Source organism: Strix uralensis, chromosome Z, assembly GCF_047716275.1.
Source record: "Strix uralensis isolate ZFMK-TIS-50842 chromosome Z, bStrUra1, whole genome shotgun sequence".
Taxonomy (NCBI): domain Eukaryota; kingdom Metazoa; phylum Chordata; class Aves; order Strigiformes; family Strigidae; genus Strix; species Strix uralensis.
In genome coordinates, this window is record NC_134012.1 from 87612994 (window position 1) to 87635723 (window position 22730).

The 22730-nt window shown below is 37.3% G+C and overlaps 1 protein-coding gene across 4 annotated transcripts in view; it reads left to right on the plus strand.

Moving 5' to 3' along the window:
• NUP155 (nucleoporin 155) overlaps nt 1-22730 on the plus strand; it is a 37039-nt gene that overhangs the window by 5230 nt on the left and 9079 nt on the right. For 2 of the 4 annotated variants that reach the window (XM_074855827.1, XM_074855830.1), the window contains exons 6-29: nt 548-714; nt 1147-1252; nt 1787-1860; nt 2929-3020; nt 3145-3242; nt 3336-3488; nt 4710-4810; nt 7166-7336; nt 8321-8431; nt 9320-9414; nt 10310-10398; nt 11655-11717; nt 12786-12848; nt 12955-13099; nt 13958-14024; nt 14469-14587; nt 14789-14892; nt 16729-16862; nt 19279-19470; nt 20114-20252; nt 20914-21049; nt 21474-21627; nt 21900-22004; nt 22141-22295. In XM_074855827.1, coding sequence (XP_074711928.1) covers nt 548-714; nt 1147-1252; nt 1787-1860; nt 2929-3020; nt 3145-3242; nt 3336-3488; nt 4710-4810; nt 7166-7336; nt 8321-8431; nt 9320-9414; nt 10310-10398; nt 11655-11717; nt 12786-12848; nt 12955-13099; nt 13958-14024; nt 14469-14587; nt 14789-14892; nt 16729-16862; nt 19279-19470; nt 20114-20252; nt 20914-21049; nt 21474-21627; nt 21900-22004; nt 22141-22295 — 2833 coding nt within the window. The remainder of the gene's footprint in view (nt 1-547; nt 715-1146; nt 1253-1786; nt 1861-2928; nt 3021-3144; nt 3243-3335; nt 3489-4709; nt 4811-7165; nt 7337-8320; nt 8432-9319; nt 9415-10309; nt 10399-11654; nt 11718-12785; nt 12849-12954; nt 13100-13957; nt 14025-14468; nt 14588-14788; nt 14893-16728; nt 16863-19278; nt 19471-20113; nt 20253-20913; nt 21050-21473; nt 21628-21899; nt 22005-22140; nt 22296-22730) is intronic. The other 2 variants (XM_074855828.1, XM_074855829.1) reach the window with 2 other exon arrangements.

The following is a 22730-nucleotide window of genomic DNA, read 5'->3' on the forward strand; positions in this document are numbered from 1 at the left end:
AGCTTTTGAAACAGGTACTCCTGTTAATTATGCAGCGTGTTGGAGAGGGAAAGAAGAGATGGGTATGAATCTTGACCTGGTGAATACAGTTCATTAAGCTGGTTGGCATTTGTATTCCAACCACAGAAGTTGAGAACCTGATACCATTTTTTAAATGCCATATATATTAATAGAGAAAATGAAGAATTATTTGGAGAAAGTGAGAGGATTACAATCTTTTGCTCTCTTTTTATACTATCTTGATGTGAAATAGAAAAAAAGTAGAAATCTATGGTTTAGACTTCTTGTGATTAGAGGAGATGCCAATGTCTAGAAATGAAAAACATTGCATTTCCTTACTTGGAAACAGAGAGTTTACTTTATCTTTTTTAAAAACCAGAAGATTTGTTACTCTGCAGTTCACTTTGGAGAATAGCTATTCCAGAATGTGCATAGCAGCTATGAAATTTTCTGTAATTTTTCCTGTTTTCCAAAATGCTTTTTATCACAGACCTGTAATATTTATTAGAACAACTTAAACTAAAGTGGATTTATTTATTGATTTAAGGTACTGGATCGCTCAATGACAGTATGTCTGGTGGAATGCAGGTGCTACCAGATCCTCTCTATTCGCTCCCTACTGACAATACTTACATTCTGGCGATAACATCCACTGATAATGGACGTATCTTTTTGGCTGGAAAAGATGGCTGCTTATATGAAGTAGCATACCAGGTGACTTACAGGTTTTACACACAGACATTTTTCATGGTTTCATGGTTGTGGGATAGAGGCTCTAAGAGTTCTAAAACATGTCAGGTTTGCAGTCTTTTTTCTTCCATAGTTATGTTGCACAGCTTGGTTGAACAACAGCTCTGATGTGTTAGTGTAGGTGTATTTTATTTGAAGAAGTAGTAATTATATGAGGAATAGCAATGCAGCTTTGGTCAACTTCAAAAATAAAATTGTGACATCCTGTACCCTTTTTCTTGTAAAATTTTCCTTTTAATGAGCACCTGTTTCTTTCAATTCAGTAGTACATATTTTTTCAGTTAAATCAATGGTCTGTAGTTGGATTTTTACATGTTTTCATACTTGTTCTGTTTTTTTAATATTAGTTTGGGGTTTTGTTTTTTCGTTCAATGCTGTATTTGTTTTAAATTGTAGGCTGAAGCTGGCTGGTTTAGCCAGCGCTGTAGAAAAATTAATCATTCAAAGAGCGTGCTGTCTTTCCTTATTCCTTCATTGCTACAGTTCACATTCTCAGAGGATGGTAAGTACTGATGTTAAAGACTTACCCAGTAATTGAATATAACCTTTTAAATAATATTACCAAGAAGACAGTCCTTATTCAGAACATTTAGTCATCGTCAACGAAACTTGCAGTGGTTGATAATTATAAAAATCAGGTCACTTGTTTATGTGTCTAGTTCAGGATATAGATACCAGAGCCTGGAGAGTTTGACAGTTATGACTAAAGTTAGTGTTCTGTAGTACAAACTTAATATGTACTTAGCAGGATCACTGCAAACAGAATCCTTAAGTAAATAATTTTACCCTGTTTCACTGTTTAGCGAAAAATTAATTTGAAATTATTATACATTTCTTTGCCTTTTGTTTTTTTAGTTTACTAATAATTGTGTGAAATTGATTGCTGTTTTAAATCACTTCCAGTAGGAGCCCCTTGTGGGACTCCTGCAGTTTTTAACTTACAATTAACTGTCTTCTAGGTATTCTGTCTTAAACTTGTTTTCACCAAATGCAGTGTTGATTTGCTTGTTCTCCCTTTTCACCGTCTCGTCCCCAGATCCTGTAGTTCAAATCGCCGTTGACAACTCTCGAAATATCTTATACACCCGCTCAGAAAAAGGAGTGCTGCAAGTATGTGACTTCTTCTAATGACTGTTGGCTATGTTACTAATATTATTAGTTACTATGTTACCCCCAGCAGCTACAGGCTTGGGGAGGAGTGGCTGGAGAGCTGCCAGTCAGAGAGGGACCTGGGGGTGTTGATTGACAGCCGGCTGAACAGGAGCCAGCAGTGTGCCCAGGTGGCCAAGAAGGCCAATGGCATCCTGGCTTGTATCAGCAATAGTGTGGCCAGCAGGGACAGGGAAGTGATCTTACCCCTGTACTCGGTACTGGTGAGGCCGCACCTCGATTCCTGTGTTCAGTTTTGGGCCCTTCACTACAAAAAGGACATTGAATGACTCGAGCGTGTCCAGAGAAGGGCAACGAAGCTGGTGAAGGGTCTGGAGCACAGGTCGTATGAGGAGCGACTGAGGGAACTGGGGTTGTTTAGTCTGGAGAAGAGGAGGCTGAGGGGAGACCTCATCGCCCTCTACAACTACCTGAAAGGAGGTTGCAGAGAGCTGGGGATGAGTCTCTTTAACCAAGTAATGAGCGACAGGACAAGAGGGAATGGCCTCAAGTTGCACCAGGGAAGGTTTAGACTGGATATTAGGAAGCATTTCTTTCCAGAACAGGTTGTTAGGCGTTGGAATGGGCTGCCCAGGGAGGTGGTGGAGTCCCCATCCCTGGAGGTGTTTAAGAGTCGGGTTGACATAGCGCTGAGGGATATGGTGTAGTTAGGAACTGTCAGTGTTAGGCTAATGGTTGGACTGGATGATCTTCAAGGTCTTTTCCAACCTAGACGATTCTGTGATTCTGTGATTCTGTAATGTGTATACAACTTTTTAAGTTTCATCAGTACCTGGGTATTCTCTGTAGATATGTCAGGATATTATTCCGATTCATCTTTTTGTAACAAAGTGCGTGCTGAAGACCTAAAATACTTTCTTCAGAGGAAAGAGTAGCCTTTTGATCTTGCCTTCAATTATATGGAATCATGAAGATGAAGTAAAAATAGAGTTTGAGTTGCTGTTTGATAGATGTGACTGTATTAATTAATTCAACCATAAATCACTAAGCTGTATTATTGAATTGCAGGTTTACGATTTGGGACAAGATGGTCAAGGAATGACGAGGGTTACTTCTCTTTCGCAAAATGCCATAGTGTCTGCTGCTGGGAGCATTGCCAGGTATATTTATGTCAATTGTAAGAGACGTCCTTTAAGACCAATAGTTTTACGCTATATTTTTGAAGATTGTTTGCTTATTTCTTTGGGTTGAGAGTGTATGGGGTTTTTTTGTTTTGTTTTTTAGAACGATAGATCGTTCTGTGTTTAAGCCTATTGTTCAAATAGCAGTGATTGAAAATTCTGAATCCATAGACTGTCAACTACTAGCAATAACACATGCAGGTAAGAAAGCAATGCTAATTCCCCCCTTTTAAACTGATAAACAGTGTCTGCACAGTTTAGCAAAATTATGACCTTTTTTTATCTTTTGTTCAGGTGTCCGACTGTATTTTAGTACTTCACAGTTTAAGCATCCAACAGCTCGTCCCTCCACGCTAACCTTGGTTCATGTCCGTTTGCCACCTGGATTTTCAGCTTCTTCTAACGTGGAGAAACCCACAAAGGTTCACAGAGCTCTTTATAGCAAAGGTAAGGAGTGTAACACAGCTCAGATGAGACTGATTTTTTTTTTTTTTTTTTTTTTTTTGGTGACAGTTGCTGTCTCACTATTTTTACATTATCATAGAATCACAGAATCATCTAGGTTGGAAAGGACCTTGAAGATCATCCAGTCCAACCATTAACCTAACACTGACAGTTTCCAACTACACCAGATCCCTCAGCGCTATGTCAACCCGACTCTTAAACACCTCCAGGGATGGGGACTCCACCACCTCCCTGGGCAGCCCATTCCAACGCCTAACAACCCGTTCTGTAAAGAAATGCTTCCTAATGTCCAGTCTAAACCTTCCCTGGCGCAACTTGAGGCCATTCCCTCTTGTCTTATCACTCATTACTTGGTTAAAGAGTCTCATCCCTAGCTCTCTGCAACTTCCTTTCAGGAGGTTGGGGCGTTCAAAGCTGTGGGAATAACTGAGAACTAAGCATGGCTTCTGCGTGTTAATGGGAGACTTTTTGGAAGTGGAGGGTTGTACTATTTTTCAGAATTTAGTTCTGCAAGGTACAGTGTTTGAGCAGAGAATTCTGTTCATGTGTGGATGAGCCTTTTTTTTCTTCTAATCTCCCCAAATAATGTGTTCAAATTCACCTGCATGTTTCCAGCCATGTGTGATTAGTCCTTGAAAGCAGAAGATAGAATAGGCTTCTTACCTATTTAGTGCCTCTCATGCTGAATTTAGTTGAATGAATTTAGTTGAATTTAGCTGAATGTTGCTTATTTTTTAACTCATTTAGCTACTGATACCATGTAAGATACCAAATAGCTGCCAGATAGTTCCAGCTTTGTGTCACTTCTGATTGTAGGCTGAATTTTTAAATTGCTGCGGAAATGGAGGGCGGGGGAAGTGTCTCTATCTTGCTGACCTTTTTAGTCTTACATACTGATTTTTACCCTTGAAGTCATTTCCAGATGTTTTTTCATCCATGATCTCTTTAAACATACTATTTTTGAGGCACGTTCTACTTATTTTAGTCTTATTTTTCTACCTGTTAGAGAAGATGGCAAATGGTGTTAAAGTTGACCTTCTGAAGAACACTGTGACATACAAACTGAGGAGATATTATTTGCTGTTCGAATTGTATGGTTAGGACTTAAAGATTGATTTTTACTAAATAAGGAATGAATTAATGAATTTGCATCGAATGCGTGGTTATTGCTTCTAATACAAACAATATTGCTGTTCTTACTAGGGGTCCTGCTGATGGCAGCTTCAGAAAATGAGGATAATGACATCTTGTGGTGTATCAATCATGATTCTTTCCCTTTTCAAAAGCCGATGATGGAAACACAGGTACTAAAGCAAACTTTTTTTATAATTTTGATGGAATCTAGATATTATTTTTTCCTTTCTGATAACAGATACTTGAATACTACTACCTGCAAGAAATGGGTAGTTCACAGAAAACTTCCATGTGGCGTTTGGAAATGCTTATCAATCTACTAATCAATATACTTCAAAGAAAAAAAACAGTAGGCAGTTTTGTCAGTGAATGGGAAACTGATCTGTTAGTAGGAATTTCTAGTTCAGCCATACTTTCTAACTTAATGCAAGCTGTGTATCAAAAGCAGTTGCCATGACTTCTAAGACTTGACTTCTAATTAACATATTTGAAAATACTGTTGCATATTGTGCACAAGCACAGGAAGACATGGTTCACGGTCCATAGTGGTGTTTGTTGATGAGGATAAAATTTGGCAAAGATTGTTTAAAATGTAGATGTAGAGACTTCAGGTTTTTTTATTTAAATTGATATTCTGTGTCTTCATTAAATTTCAGAAATGGCTGATCTCTTCATTATTTGACAGGTTTTTTTCTGATTTTCTTTTCCCCAATTGTTATGTAAGTGGGTTTGTAAGAGGGATTTGGAGGGGGCTAATCGCCTTATGCATCAGTTCAGGGAGAACATTTCATGTATTCAGCTCTGAAGGAAGTCTGAAGTCTGCTGAAGTAGAGGAGTGACATGTCAAAAACAGTGTTATTGGAGGAGCAGTAGTAGAGCTGGAGTGAATGGAGAGACTGTATAAAAGTTTCAGAGTCAGGTTTTGATTTATCTGTTGTGTTAATAACTTAAAAAGGAGCTTTATAATTACTGCAGAAACTTTCCCTGCCAAAACTTACACATAAATATCCCAAGTGCTGATGTCTCTTTTTTTTCAAGGCATTTGACAGTGACAGCTAGGTTTCCCAAACAAAACTGCAGCGTGTTCTTGAGCAGTTTTTCCTTGTTAGCACATGTAGTGTTCTGGAATGTCTTCACTAGTGTATGTCTCTTCTTGAGTTATATTTGAAGTACTGTTGCCAACAGTGAAAGTCTTGTAAACCTTTATGATTTCAGTTGCCGCATTTTTTGATTCTTTAAGAAATAACTTGTTCATGATACCTTTGGTACTTTGTTCTGATATGGTTAGCAGGTTGTTACAGAATCACAGAATCGTCTAGGTTAGAAAAGACCTTGAAGATCATCCAGTCCAACCATTAGCCTAACATTGACAGTTCTCAACTACACCATATCCCTCAGCGCTATGTCAACCCGACTCTTAAATACCTCCAGGGATGGGGACTCCACCACCTCCCTGGGCAGCCCATTCCAACACCTAACAACCCCTTCTGGAAAGAAATGCTTCCTAATATCCAGTCTAAACCTTCCCTGGTGCAACTTGAGGCCATCACCTCTTGTCCTATCCCTTATTACTTGGTTGAAGAGACTCATCCCCAGCTCTCTGCAACCTCCTTTCAGGTAGTTGTAGAGGGCGATGAGGTCTCCCCTCAGCCTCCTCTTCTCCAGACTAAACAACCCCAGTTCCCTCAGCCGCTGCTTTTATGACATGTGCTCCAGACCCTTCACCAGCTTCGTTGCCCTTCTCTGGACATGCTCGAGTCACTCAATGTCCTTTTTGTAGTGAGGGGCCCAAAACTGAACACAGGAATCGAGGTGCGGCCTCACCAGTACCGAGTACAGGGGTAAGATCACTTCCCTGTCCCTGCTGGCCACACTATTTCTGATACAGGCCAGGATGCCATTGGCCTTCTTGGCCACCTGGGCACACTGCTGGCTCCTGTTCAGCCGGCTGTCAATCAACACCCCCAGGTCCCTCTCTGACTGGCAGCTCTCCAGCCACTCCTCCCCAAGCCTGTAGCGCTGCTGGGGGTTGTTGTGGCCCAAGTGCAGCACCCGGCATTTGGCCTTATTGAAACTCCTACAGCTGGCCTTAGCCCATCACTCCAGCCTGTCCAGATCTCTCTGCAGAGCCTCCCTACCCTCGAGCAGATCAACACTCCCACCCAACTTGGTGTCATCTGCAAACTTACTGAGGGTGCACTCAATCCCCTCGTTTATATTTTTATGTTTATATTGTAGCAGCATTAAAGGATCCCACTTTGCAAGTTGTTTTACATTTAAATACAAAACGCTATCCCTGTCCCCCAAAAGAAACAGTATATATATGCTCCTAAAAGCAGCAGTATATATATATAACTGTAAATGTCATGATAACTTTCTGTTAGACAATGCAAGAACTTGCTGGTTTTTCTTGTGTCACGAGTAGATTCTGTGTAATTTTAAATGGTAAATAGTAAAATATCCCCATGGATGTGCAAAATTCATGTCTGTTACCAAATTTTAGATAATATCTATCTGTTGTTCAGATGACCACCCGTGTTGATGGACATTCCTGGGCTCTTTCTGCTATTGATGAATTTAAAGTTCAGAAGATTGTAACACCACTAAATAAAGACATTATTCCAATAACTGATTCACCTGTTGTTGTGCAGCAACACATGCTGCCACCTAAGAAGTTTGTTCTGCTTTCAGCCCAGGTGAGTGTTACTTTTGTTAATGTAGGAAATCAGAAGAGTAAGTATGAAGATGGAAGTCTAATCTAAACCTGTAAATGTTTATTCACTTTGCATATGTTTTAAGGATTATATCTGGACATGAATAAGGAAGAAGATGGCTGGAACATCTGTACCTGTTTTAAATTTACTCAAAGCTATTGGGTCAGCTTCTCTTGTACAGTGTACTAATAGTTTTTGTTGGTCTCCAGAGACCCTTGTAGATACAGATCATCTGATAAGTTTTTAACCTTGGTTATACTCATGATTATATGAAATTGAAACAGACACTAGCTGCCCAGAAAATGTAGTTTGCATAAATATTGTTGGCAATTGAAATTCAAGTAAATAATTTCTTCTTTGCTATAAGAAATCCACAAAGGGTTGAACTTCCCTACTTCTCTTTTCTGATTACATTTAACAATGTTTTAGGGCACTTAAGAAAAAAAGTGTAATCATTAGTGTCTTGCAACCTCTAGACTCCACCTGCATTTGTTTAATGGCAGCTGTTTTGTTAAAGACAGTAATTGGACCCTCTCCAGTAGTTAGTGTGGATGCATGAAAGATAAGATTGAGTGTAAGTCTTACCATGCCCTTGATCCTGAATTGTTCAAGCACTTTTTTTCCAGGCATTTTTGAGGATTTGTAAGATAACAAAGCCTTTCTTTTCTGTGTATACTTGCTATATGCTTGTATTGTATGCTTCATGTTAGGCTAAGAACAGCAAAATTAACTCCGTTTATGGAGGGTTTATAGCCGTTGCAGTATTTTTCCTGCCTTTCCTAGACTCGCTAGAGAATTTTCTGCATGTGAATGGGAACTGGGCTTTAGGCACCATTGACATTACAATTTGATCCAATAGTACAGCAAAGGAGAATTCAGAATGCTAAAGATAAGCACTGTGGGACAGAGGTGTTGGGATGGCCAGAATAAAGGCAACTTTATTCTAACTTATTTTGTTACTTTTAGGGGAGCTTTATGTTTCATAAACTCAGACCTGTTGATCAGCTGCGGCATCTGCTTGTTAGCAATGCGGGTGGAGATGGAGAAGAGATTGAAAGATTTTTCAAGTTGCATCAGGTAAGAACTTTTGACCTTCTGAAAATGGAAGTTTTCTAATATTTTATGTAAATCTAATCACTTTCTTTAGCATCTTTTTGTTGTTACTATAAACTTGTAGTTAACATTTCATTTATTAAAGTATTAGTTTTTCTCCTGCATTGTCTATATAAAACAAGTCTGTATAATAAGAAATAACTTCTCATTTTATATCTAAAATGGAAGTGTAATTCACTTTCCCGGAAATTCTTGTGTGTCTTGTACACAGAAGCATAATGCAGTTCTTAGTTTAGGAAAGGGGTTCATTTAAGAGCAGGGAAGGAAGAGTTTCTAAAAAAGTTAAATTCCTACCACCACAACAGGTTTTTACATTTGAAGGCCAGTAGAAATGTGTATAATTGGTCTATTTTTTTGTTTAAGGTAAATAGCAAACAAGCAAGAGGGAAGCTCTTTTAATTTGACTAGTACTGATTAGTATCTGTAGTGAATGTTCACTGTAATCTATTCTCTTGTGATTTGATAGGACATACTAAGTGACATTTTGACATGCTATTAGAATATGCAAACAGCTATTTGTATAGATTTTTTTCTTCAAACACAATCTTAATTTATGTTTCTGTAGAAATTGCATGAACCTTAGTAATAATTAGGTGACAGATGTGGAGATTGTTTCTTACCAGTAATCGTACTGAGTTTGAAAAAACTGTGTGTAACAAAAACTTACCTGCTACGGTGGGATGCCTCACTATGCTTCACTTCTTCTCAATAATTGGGAAGAGCTGATTTCCTTGCCTTCTAAATAAAATGATGCAATAAGTATTTACTCTTTCGTTATTGAGGAATGTAACTTCAATACGTTTCTTATCAACTTGATATAAGCTGCCACACTAATAGTATAATACACTCTAGGAGGATCAGGCTTGTGCCACTTGCCTTATCTTGGCCTGTTCTAATGCTGCATGTGATAGTGAAGTATCTGCCTGGGCTACTCGAGCATTCTTCAGGTAAGTTTCAATTCTCTAGGTTGTTCTGAATATTATGCTCAGGATCGCTACAGCCCCTAAATAATTGTACAGGCTCTTTAGCCTGCTGCCTGAGTAAGCATTGTTTTAAAATGAGCATAAACTGTTAAACCTGGTGGAATATGCTTTTGCGCTAGTTTAGGGCTCATCAGCAAAGGAAGCTTCCTGTAATGGTGATTTCTGGTTAGTTCCCCTCTTGGAAGCTTGTATTCCACATGTAGAGGAAGCTATTGAAAATGTACTTTAATCGGCTTGAAATGCACTTACCTATACTTCACAGTATCCTAGTTCATTGAAGTGCAGTGTGTAGTAATATCTTTAATGAGACCAACTTAGACAGCTAGAAAAAGACCAGACAAATTTTTAAATTTCTGTGGGGTTTTTGAGTTTGGATTTTTTGTTTTGTTTGTTTTTTTTTTTTCTTAACAGCTATAGGAGAGATGGAGGGATACTACTTGTGGATGATAGAAGGATAAGCATGGGTCATCTCAACTGTGTCCACTTTACTGTAGAAGCAAACTTTAAAAAGATACTAAAGCATAAGCCTGATCTTGAGAATTGGTAGATTTCTCTTCAAAGCCTGATCATGTCATATCACCACAGAATTTAAAACAGCCACAAAAAAATCCCCTTAGTTGTTCATCTAACTTACCTTTGCAATTGCATATGTTAATGCTTTTCACATAGCATATATTCAGTTAGTTTTCTTATGTTCTGCCAAAATTATCAGTTATAAATATTTCTGAAAAGTTATGGTGTTTTTTTTATTCCCCATTTTAAAAGAATGCCAAAATTGCTGTTAATTCTCAAAGACATGAAAATTAAACGGACTGTGTATGAAGTGTGAGGAATTTTTTTCTTTGCATGTAAACTTTAGGTATGGCGGAGAAGCACGAATGAGATTTCCGTCGGCTCTGCCTGCTCCGAGCAACATTGGGCCTCTTCCATGTTCTCCTTTTCCTTCTGGTAAGTAGCAAGCATTTCATGGTTTTGGACAGGGTTTTTTTCCTTAAATATGTTGTATTTTGTCTTCTCATGAGTACCTGTGTTCTTTTTGTCTGATATAGTCCTTGATTTTCCACTCACTGGCTAATTTAATTACAGGGTGTTTTTTTTTTTTCAATTACTCTCAAGTGTTTTTTGAATTTAGTGTGAGGGTGATGTGATCTCAAACTATGTCTGGATGTTGTATATAATCTCTTAAGATTATGTGGAGAAGTTATACATTTGTTGGTGCCAGAGGCACTTGCAGCAGCCAGAGAACAATTTATAGATACTACAGTTCAAACTTAACAAAGATTAGTTGGTGGTTGTGTGGCTATAACAGAGTATCTTCTTACAGTGTCATTGTCACACCTCTGCAGATACTGCTTATGAGAAGAAAAGAAAAATTTTGGACAAGAAATGGGTTAGTTTGTTGGAGTGATTTCTCCCTGTTAAAAGCTCTAGCTTCAACATTTGCTTTCTGCTTAGGTCTTAGTGCCACCTACAAATGAGGATAATGCCTGTTCTTTCTCCTCAGAACTTGATGCTTATTGGAGTGGGTGCCTTTCTGTATTGCTCAGATTCACTTAAATTTCTACAGTTCCTTCAGGAAGTTGTCCCTTAATATGTGTTACTTCCAGATCTTAAGGGTTTTTTTAAAAAGAAATTTGTAAAGATGAATTTCGAACTCTGAGTTACTGAATTAAATTATTTTTTTTAAAAATCAGGAATTCGTTGATCCTTTATCTTTACCCTTATCTTAACTTGATTGCGTGGAATGCAAAGAAATTCCATTTCAGTACCATTTTTGGCATATATCCAAATTCATAAATATTGCAGAAAGGCCCACTGAACTGGGATGAAGTTTTGGAAAAACAGTTGACCCTCTTTTTCAGAATTCTTAACTAGTATTAAAACACTAAGGAGAGTGGCTATTTTTAAGGCATCAATGGCATCACTTTCCAAGCCTGATGGTGTGGAACAATAGCAATGTGGGCAGGAGTTGAGAAAAGGCATAAGAATGTAAGATTTAATCTGAGTTGGAGAGGGCAGTAGCTATGAGGAGGACAGGTGCTAGGAGCCGACTGAGAATGAAGGTAAGGTATGGGAGAAATGACAGGAAGCTCTGTAATCAATAAGGTGACTCCTTTTTGATTTTTTTGATGTTTTTATCATTTGCTGTCATGTATGCCTCTTTGAAACCTAGTATCAAAGCACATGTTTCCATTTTGCTTCAGTGACAGGTCCAGGTGGAAGATGGCACCATTCTTCTGCTACTACTTACTCCATTTGCTCAAAGGGTAGAGAACTGTCATGTGGAATTAAGATTCTGTCTGATATTGTGGATGTCCCATGTGGTGGGTCAGACAATGCTGACCAAAATAGATTAAAACACCTTGAAATTTAGCATGTGAAACTACATTACAATAATGTTAACATTAAAAAGTGAGGCACTTTTAACTTAGTTTCGTTTTTCTCACTGTTAAAAGTCTAGTCATGCATTTGCATGCTGCTTTTCTGCAAGCCTGTGCTTTGCTTGGCACACAGGAGAATGTGCTCTGAGAATGCATTGGCACTCTTTAGTGAAGGATTTTGTTATCCTTTGCACTGTTGAGAGAGCTGTAAGGAATAAGGTAAGAAGGACTGATTCTTTGATAAAAAACAAATTTTCAGAGTGCCAGTTTTCTTGCCCTTTCTGTGATGTATCATCCTACATGCTGATGGTACATGGACATTTTTGTAGATGACCACATGTGTTCCTCATGTTTTGGGTTCTTAGGTATTCAGACTTAATTTGCAGAAGGGTTGAGCATTCACAGCTGAATCTGATGCCGTGGACAGTCTCAAACTGAATGTTCCAAGTTAACAGTGTTGCTGTAGTGTTTGTCCAACTGCCCTATGTAAAAATAAAGAGTAGTAGTACCAGTTTCTTTCAGTTGAGTGCTTTGAAGTAAAATTGATACTCTTTGAAAAGATCTAGATGCTGAAAGTGAGTGCTTTGAGGATGGGTGCCCATATCAGGAATGGGAACAGTCAGAAGGTGAAGAACAAGAAAAAGTATGTGGACAGTGTTATGTTCAATGCAGGGAACAGATGGTGTGCAATAAATAACACATGAATGCTGGAAAAAAAATGCCTAATAACTGCTCTTGAAAGAAGCGTATCCATTTGGTTCACTTAGAGTGTTGCATTGATAAGAAATGAGTGCAATTTGATACTTAACTATAAATGGAAGTTGTTGGAATGGTTCTAACTTTAAGGTACTTTAACAACTTTGCTGCTTTTGCACAGGAGTTTTATGCGTTACATTTTGGTTAGGTTTTTTATCTGTTTTTAACAAACTTACCTTTATTTCTTTTTCCTTTTAGGTTTCCCCTTGATTTTTGATAGTCCATATCCTAATTTTAGCTTTTTGGCAGCACCTGGGCAAGGTAATGCCTTGTTTGCCTCTGCTGGAGAAATGCAGATTTTTTTTTTTTTCAACTAGGCTTTTTTATTTGCATTCACATGAGTAATATTTACCTACTTTTACCCTAGGTGTGCAAGCTACGTCAACTCCCATGTTTCCTTCTGGGAATTCCATGTCTCACCCTGGTACATCCATTAGTGGAATGATGGGTCCTGAGATAGTATTTTCTGGAAGACACAATGGCATCTGCATATACTTTGCTCGGATTATAGGGTAAGGTGTTTGTGTAAAAAGAGATTCTGTCGCTCAATTTGTTTCATAGTTTTTCTTAATGATAGTAGGTGGTGAATTCTATCTTAATAGCATTTGAAATTTGAAATTAGTAAAGTGCATTTTTATGCTGTGTTTATGAAGTACCTGTTGATATAATACGCTCTCTTTACAGCTCTATGAATAATAATACATTCAGTAAACGGCTAGGACAGGAAAGCTGCATTGACATTGATCCTGCAATCAAGTGTATATGCATAACTCTGAAAACTGCAGTTTTATTTTTCAAACCTATGTTTCATACTCCTACTAAAGGATGAAACAGAAATGCAGAAGGACTTACAGGATCAAAGTCCTGGCTTGAAGTCTTTCCTGTTAAGACGTTTTAAACAGAATGCTCAAATCAGAGCAATGAAGCAAAACTAAAGAGGATTCTGTTGCCTGGATGTTGAGTCCTGTGTTACTAAACACCCCAAGCAAGAACAGAGCTCTTCATATGTTAGTCATCTCTGCATGGTGGTTGGGAAAGAAATTTTTTGTTACAACAAAACATTTTTTTTTGCCTACACGGTATTTCCAGAGAATAATATTGGCCTGTATTTAAAGTATTTGAGAGCATCAAACTCCATTTAATTAAAGTTTTAAAATTTGAAATTTTGTTAATTATCTATATCTGTACCATTCAGAAATTTATAATGGTAACTTTTTTTGAATGTTTAATTTTCATCCAAATCAAATGTTTACTGTAAACCTTGAAGTAAAAAGTATTACCTTTTTATTTTAAGAAATTATACATAAAGACTTGCAAAAATAATTGCGTAAATTACTTGGCTTTTAACACAGTATTGTTTTGTGTTGCAGAAATATTTGGGATGGCAGTATAGTAGTGGAGAGAGTTTTCAAAAGCGGCAGTCGAGAAGTTGTTGCAGTATGTAAAAGACTTATATTTTTGAAAGTTTCTTAAAGTATGTCTTAAGCCCTGTTATACTTCTGTTCCCAATTATACATTGATAAGGAAAAAAAAAAATCATCATTTCAATGTTTTCTTAAGTGCTGTGCTCTTAACTGAGGAGTAATTGTAGGTTTTAAATTTTTTTAAACTGCTGTTTTGGATTTACTTTTAAAGAAACCTAACTGTAATTTGATCTCTGTTGTTTAATTTGTTGTAACTTGATTTTTGTAATTGTAATTTGATCTCTGTGACTGTGGTATAATAATGTTGTGGTCCAGTGATAGCATTACTATTATGCTATTTATTTGTTGTACACTCTTTGTGTTTGTCATTTTAGTAGCTTTCATTTAGAATTGTAAATTTTTGGAAAGGAGTTTGGAAACTTAAGTTTTCTGTAAAAAAGTCTGCTTTCTTTTGCAGGTAGAAAGCAGTGTTCCATCCCATGTGCTGGAATGTGTACTACAAGAACTGAAAGGTTTACAAGAATTTCTGGATAGAAATTCACAGTTTGCTACAGTAGGAGCTCTTGGAAACCCAAGGTATTATTTATTGTGTTAAATTTACTAGTGATATTTAATGTCTAGCTCTTGAAAAACTACCATGCATATCTGTGAGTTGAAGTATATGTATGGTCTCCACCTTCAACTATTCAGATGCTAAAAATGAGTTGTTAGACCTCATCTTTAGAAGGTGCAGTATTTGTAATCATATTAGTATCTCTTTTTATTTTGGAATTGAAGTTTCAGCACACCAGCCAATCTGCAGCAGAGACTCCTGGGTTTCATGCGGCCTGATGGTGGAAGTTCTCAGCAAGTCCAGCAAGAACTCCAGAGGAAGTATCATGGTATGTAATTACTTTTGAAGACAAAGTATCAGGGAATGGTGCATTTGGATGTTGCCTTTCTCGCTTTTTTTTGTTAAAACCTCTGAATAAAAATACCTTTTTTTCCGTACGAATTTGACATGAATCAAGTAATAAGTTCTTCAGAAAAAGCATGGTAGTTTGGAAACTAACTTTGCTCGCACCTTGCTCTTGCTTCCTTACCATATCATACTGTTCCACCAGGAGCAGTGCTTCTGCAGTGACGTGGGTGTGAAAACATCATTTACATAGGACTGTACTAGAGATGAAGTATATACCCAGAATGAGAACTCAACTCTAGATAAAGAAACATTCCAGCGTTTAGATTGACTGTGGCAAGCGACTTCATTACACACTGCAGATGATACCTTTCAGTTTGATACTGAAAGCTTTAATATTGCAACTAATTAAAGCAGTCCACAAAGGAGAATATCTCTCTGTGGAGAATCTGGGTTTCAGCACAGTAACGTCTAGTGGTCTTGAGCCATTGCAAAACACAAATTTTATCTGTCAATTTATTAAGCTAAAATAAAAGTGCTTGAACTTCAGAGCACTTTTAAACTTTTCTCTCTCGTACAAAAAATTAAATTTCTATTCTGTGTAGATACATGTCCTCTTTATCCTATTTTCCCCTTTTAGACAACCTTGAAATACAAAACCAGAGGTTTCTTTGCACACTTACCTGTCTTAGATTTTTTTCTTCCTAATGTTCTCCATATTTCATAAGATTGTTTCATCTCCTCATTACAGTACTTAGTAGCTGCACACCAATTTACATTTTCACCATAGCATTTGGTAAGCAATTCGTTTGTGAGACAAGTCAGTATGTTGTCCTATTAAAAAAATACTGTAATGGAAGTTGCTGAAGTTACAGTAACTAAAATGTCTACAAAACTTTGTTTAGAAATAAGAGGCTGTCACTCAGCCCATTTGAACTCACATCTTCCTATAGTATAGCTTTTGCCCAGCACTTGCGTTGCAAGTTGGGACATGTTGCTGATGTTTATACAGAACTGAAGATGGTTGTGGTTCATGTGGGTATCATCCTGGGTTTTAATTTCTACTTCTTTTTCTGAGCTGCTCACTTTCAGTAGTGTGAATGTACATTTTTTTTTTTTAAAAGTCATTATGTAGAATTTGGTAGACATTTAATAATTATTTTTAATTTTTATGCATTCTGAAGCCCATAAACCCTTCTGGGTTACTAAATGACACAATATAATTATTGCTGCCCCATTTCTGAACTGTAAGCACTCAAAAGTAGACATAAATTTTTGCAATTATGTTCCACCCAAGTGATAAGTATGTCCATATTATTCTTTCAGTAAATATAATACGTATTACCAGATTTAAATGTTACTAGTTTTTTGTAGCAGTTGTTCCCTTAAAGATAGTGTAGACAGTGTTGAACAAAGTTGTAATTGTTCTTTCTAAAAGCAAATACAGATAATCAAACAAAAAGGGCATCTGTATGGTTTTATTTTTATTTCTTTTATGTTCATCATAAATACATTTGTAATAACTATTTATGAAAAAAAGCAAAAATTAAAGACTGATATGTCAATCCAGTGCACTCACACAGAGCCATACTTCTTTTTCAGAAACTATACCTCCTGTGTTGCATGGTTGGAAATATTTGTTTTGGGGAAATGTTAACATAACACTTTCCTAAAAGAGAGCTAGACAGCATTAATCAACAATGGAAGAGAGAAAAAAAATAGAAATTTAAGGAGATTATTATTGTAAAATCTCAAAAATTTACACACTAATTTGAAACATGTAGAACAGTTACTTATTGACAGTCTCTTTGCTTTTTAGCTGAGGCACAGCTAACTGAGAAGACCTCACTTCAAGGCATCCAGGAGCTTGTTTGCAAAACCTGCCAGGCATTAGCTTTATGGAAGTTGCTGTGTGAGCACCAATTCAGTGTTGTTGTAGGTGAACTTGAGAAGGTATGATCTGAATCATATGATTTTAATTTGTTTGTATTTAACATCTGAATTTCTTTTGCTACCTAAACATTACCAAAGGAGTATTACTTTAATTCACTGAGGAACATATAATAAATTTTAAATCACACAGGGATTTTTATTCAGGTTGTGTTTATTTTTAAGAGACTGATGTATAGTATTGACCTCATCACCCAATTTTAGCAGATTGAAAATGTCACTAACAATAGATTTTATTTTACTTTTATTGACCATTAATAATGAGTCTGGTTTTACAAATTACTGTGTTTTCACCTTAAGCACATTCTGCAAAATGTGCCAAGAGGAATAGACCAATGTTGTCTAGCTGAGAGGAATTCACTCTTTGCCTTGGTGTTGGTAAAGGTTTAACAGTGGAGAGCAGTAGGACTGTAGAGTCTCAAACCCTTGCACTTTTAAGTAGAGGTCCAGAATGTATCACAGAACAGCTGAGGTTGGAAGGGACTTCTGGAGGTTATCTATCCCCTTTGCTCAAAGCAGGGTCAGCTAGAGCAGGTTGCCCAGGACTGTGTCCAGTAAGGTTTTTAATATCTCCAGAGATGGAGACTCCACAGCCTCTCTGGGCAACCTATTCCAGTGTTCAACCACCTTTGGAGTTGTCCTGGTTTAACCAGGATAGGGGTAAGTTTCCCCAGCAGTGGGGGGGAGCTCTAGCCGGGTTATTCAGATACCATGCGGACGTCACATCCTGGCAGGTCACATTTTCCTGGCGCGGAGCGCGGTGCACTCGTGGTTTTGTACATTGTGCTTCAAACTGCTGTATTTGGTAGCTATTTTGCTCTGTTCATTGCTATCACTATTACTGTTATTGTTGTTGTTGGTTGTGTTGCTATTGCATTGTTGTATTAAACCTTTCCTTATTTCAGTCTTGGGGCTTTGTATTTCACTCCCTTTGTGGGGGAGGGGCAGCGGCCGGTGGTCTCAGACCCCGGCAGGGGCTAAACCACCACAACTTTGGCGCCCAACGTGGGGCTGGAGAAGACTGAAATAAGGAAAGGTTTAATACAACAATGCAATAGCAACACAACCAACAACAACAATAACAATAACAGTAATAGTGATAGCAATGAACAGAGCAAAATAGCTACCAAATACAGCAGTTTGAAGCACAATGTACAAAACCACGAGTGCACCGCGCTCCGCGCCAGGAAAATGTGACCTGCCAGGATGTGACGTCCGCATGGTATCTGAATAACCCGGCTAGAGCTCCCCCCCCCCCAACTGCTGGGGAAACTTAACCCTATCCTGGTTAAACCAGGACAGGAGTAAAAAAGATTTTTCTTATCTTCAGGTGTAATTTCCTTTTCTTCAGCTTTTGGCCATTGCGTCATGACCTACCACTGGGCACCACTGAGAAAAGTCTGGCTCTGCCTTCTTTACACCTTCCCATAAATATTAGTAAGATTCCACACACTGCCTCTGGAGCATTCTTTTCTCCAGGCTAAACAATCCCAGTTCTTTTAACCTCTCATTGTTTGTAAAGAAGGAAATTTACCGAACTGTGGCAGCTACTCCTGTGTACCCTTTGCTAATGTTGAATTTGAATCCAGCCCTTGAGGAAGCTATTAATTTGAATCCTAGGCATTCTGTCTTAGCACTTCATAGGAAAATAGATTATTTCAGAAGTTATATTCTTTGATAAAAAGAACAATTTTTAAACTTTACAAATGCACAGAAGCTGGAGCTCTTCACATGATTTCTAACACAGGCAGCTTTTCTCTTGAGTTGGACAAGGAGTTAACTAATTGTTTAACAAATAGAACCTTTTCCTCTGTCTTCAGTAGTTTTAGGTTTTTGTAATAGTATTTTCATGCTGTTAGTGGTCATCCATAGACACTACTACAGTTCTACGTCAGCAAATATTCTTAATAATTAAAAAAAAAATCCAAACACCTTCAATGTAATTTAATATAAAAAAGTATAAAGACCTCAAACTTTTTAAATTCCTCCTTTTTATGCATGTCTTTTTTTCATCTGTGACAGTACTCAGATGGTTCCCATTATTAAAAACTGTGATATACTCATTTTATAGTGACAGTGCCCTGTGAAGTATGGGAAACTGCAAATTCCATTCTTACTCGCAGAGATCTGAAACAAGTGACATATAGTGAAGATGGCAGAGGAAGTCTGCTAAGAGGAGTTCTCACGGTCCTTTGGTATCCAAGGGTCTAGTGCCTTCATTGATAGGGCTTGCTTTATTATTTCCATTTTGCTATATAATGTGTATTTTAAATAATGCATTTCTATGCTGTGCACTTTAGTCATTGGTGTTTTGTATTTATTTACTGGAAACAGTTCATTTTGCTGCTGTAACACTGTGACATCTCTAAACAGAATAATGTAAACACTGGTAAACTAATTAAATTCTGTCTATCTTCAGGAACTTCAAGAACAACTGAAGATTACTGCTTTTAAAGACTTGGTAATTAGAGACCGAGAGTTGACTGGAGCACTCATTGCTTCTCTCATGAACTGTTATATCAGAGATAATGCTTCTGTGGATGGCATCATTTCTCATTTGCAAGACACCTGTCCTTTTCTTTATAGCACTGATGATGCTGTGTGTTCCAAGGTAAGTGCACTTCCAGATTTTACAGCACCAAAACACAACTTTAGAACATGTTCAAATGAGATAAGTTGGACAGTTTATAAGTCATTACAGTCAAGTCATTCCAGGAGAAAAAGAGCTAATGCAGGCAGGTTGTGTGCATATTTATGTCTTGTAGTTGATTAATGCTGAAGATGATACAATCTCTGGTTTGCAGCATCTGCAGTTATTTGTAGTGTTCATAGGGCCTCTACCTTCAGTGTGATATCTAATAAAACTGTTGTCTTGACGTTGATAAAATGTGTTCTTACTCCAGTCTTTCTTCAGCGTAGTCTCTTGTTTTCTGTCTGTTGCCTAGTTTCATGGAATTTGCGGGAAGATAATTGTGTTTAAGAACTTCACTTTTTGAAGCTCTTCAAATAAATTTGAAGAAAGTAACTGGTGAGGAGAGAATGGGGAATCGGTTGCTTAAGTCTTAAGTCATTCTCTACTGCCGTTGTACAGTCTTTCTGCTGGAAACTTGGTGTTACTAAGTGCTTTTGAGAGGATGATGTTTCTACTGTTTCAGCTCTGAAGTTTGGAATAATAACTCATTAACTTACAACAATATCCATGATCTGTTCATTATGTGTGCATGTGAATCTGTTTTCGCATCATTTGTCTTTAGGCAAATGAACTGCTTCAGCGGTCTCGACAGGCTCAAAGCAAAGTGGAAAAAGAGAAGATGCTAAGAGAATCACTTCAACAGTACCAGAAGATCAGCAATCAAGTAGACCTTGCTAATGTTTGTGCACAATATAGGCAAGGTAAGAGGCAATCACTGAGCGTGTTCTGGTAAATAGTTCCTGTAGTGTCCTTTTGTGCCATCTTCTTTTTTTGTTTTCTTTACTAACTTTCAACTCATTTTGTAGTGTTTCACCATAAATAGTTTCTTAATAACTCTAGCAATTAATATATATCAACCTGTTCTTGTTTAAAGCCTTTCTAGATTTCAACAACCAATTAAAAATCCCATTTCCGTATAAAAACATGCCCATCCAATTATTTCACATTACAGCATCCATTTGTTTCATATATGTGGTAAACATGTTTTTAGGAAAATTGTTGGACTGTATGTAAGCAGAGGGTACTTCTGCAGGTAAGGTTTTATACCAAATATGCAGTCTTGAAAGATGGTTTTGAATCCGGTTTTGTGCAATAGAAGCTAGTACATACTTTAAATGTAGATATAACTGTTTTTAACAGTCAAGATTCAACCTCTGTACAAATATGTAACTTCAAACTTGCATATAATCCCACAGGTTAGGTACAAGCATAAACCTTTATATGATACAGACTGGAGTGAACAGGGTTTATTTTTTCTTGCTTGCTAAAATGGACAGTGTTTGATGTCACATACCATTTTGTCATAGATTTAAAACAACAATGAATAGTGATATTTGTTTGTTTTTTTTTTTCTTTTTCTAGTGCGTTTCTATGAGGGAGTAGTAGAACTCTCTCTTACAGCTGCTGAGAAGAAAGATCCCCAAGGTCTTGGCCTTCATTTCTATAAAAATGGAGAACCAGAAGAGGATGTTGTTGGACTCCAAGCTTTTCAAGAGAGGTGAGTTTTCAGGATACCTTATTTCCATTACATGGGGTGCTTCATTTCAAGTGACTGGAGAAGGACCTTTTTTGGGGAAGGTTTGCAGGGTAATGACAAACAAGTATTTTATAACAAGGGACACAATATATGTGTTTTTGCCCAGCATGCTTTCCTTGATCATCATTAATATGGTACCAGCTTAATCTGGAAGAGAGGGTAAACTGATAGATGTAGTAAACATTGTAATCTGAACATTACAGAAATAATTGTTAGAAAGATGACTGAGAAGGAACTAGATTGTGGCAACTAGTTGACAATACTTGACCTTTTCTAAATTTTAGTAATTGTATTTACAAAGGCATCCAGTAACATTTGAGAAGAGTATTTCATAGATAGTTGCAATGAAAATTGTGAGGCTTTTTTTTTTTTTCTCTATGTACAGATTGAACAGCTACAAGTGTATTACTGACACCCTTCAAGAGTTAGTGAATCAAAGTAAAGCTGCTCCTCAGTCTCCCAGTGTACCCAAAAAGCCAGGTCCTCCGATGCTGTCATCTGACCCCAACATGCTAAGCAATGAAGAAGCAGGGCACCATGTAAGAAACTCACAGAAAAGTCATGACTGCACTCCAGAAAACAGTGTTATTTGAAGCACTGTAGATTTTATTATTTTTTAAAAATTATGGACTAGTTTAGCAAAGTAGATAAAAGTCAAGATTTGTCATGAATTGGTTTCTTTACATACAGAGTGTTCATAGAATTGATGTTATGCAAATAATGTGAACCTAAGTACTGTCGCATACTTATTCAGTGCTTGATGAAATGTGAGCACTTCTGGAATAACAGCTTTGGCCTTTTCTTCCCTTAGTTTGAACAAATGCTAAAGTTGGCTCAGCGTTCAACAGATGAACTTTTCAGTATTGCACTTTACAACTGGTTGATACAAGTTGACTTGGCAGACAAACTGTTACAGGTGAGCTCATCTCTATACAACAAAATAATTTGTTGGAGGGTTCTACTGAACTGGAAGAGTTAATTGTGATAATGCTGATGCTTTAAAAAAGAGGAGAGAGCAAGAATTATAAACATTATCTTTATGACTTTTGCAGGTTACTGCCCCCTTTTTGGAACCCTACCTTGTGCGGATGACCAAGATTGACCAAAACAAAGTCCGTTACATGGATTTACTGTGGAGATACTTTGAAAAAAACAGAAATTTTAGTAATGCAGCCAGAGTCTTGGCTAAGTTGGCTGACCTGCATAGGTATGAATTATGTGTGATCTATGGCATATATTGAGGTAATTGGGGAAAAAACAAACAAACAAAAATCAAAACCTTATGTGTAGGTATTTTAAGAAAAGGGCAAGGACAAGAAGATGTTTGCTAAAATTTTTAAATGAATGGAATATATTAGCTTTTAATCCAGGCTGTTACTGGAAAGAAATTATGTGTTTATTCTATGTATTATACATCAGCTTGAAATTATTTTTCTTTATAAGTACCATATGCTAAGTGGTCATTTCTTATACAGAATTTTATAATGCAATGATATAACTGTGGAGTGCTGGGTTAAGAAGTACACTAAAACTGAGCCTGCAACAAAAATAGGATTACATGGTTGGATTATGTCCTGCATGATTATGGAATAATGATCCCTGGTGGGATGGCTCCTATGACTGTAGTGTTGGAATGGAGGGA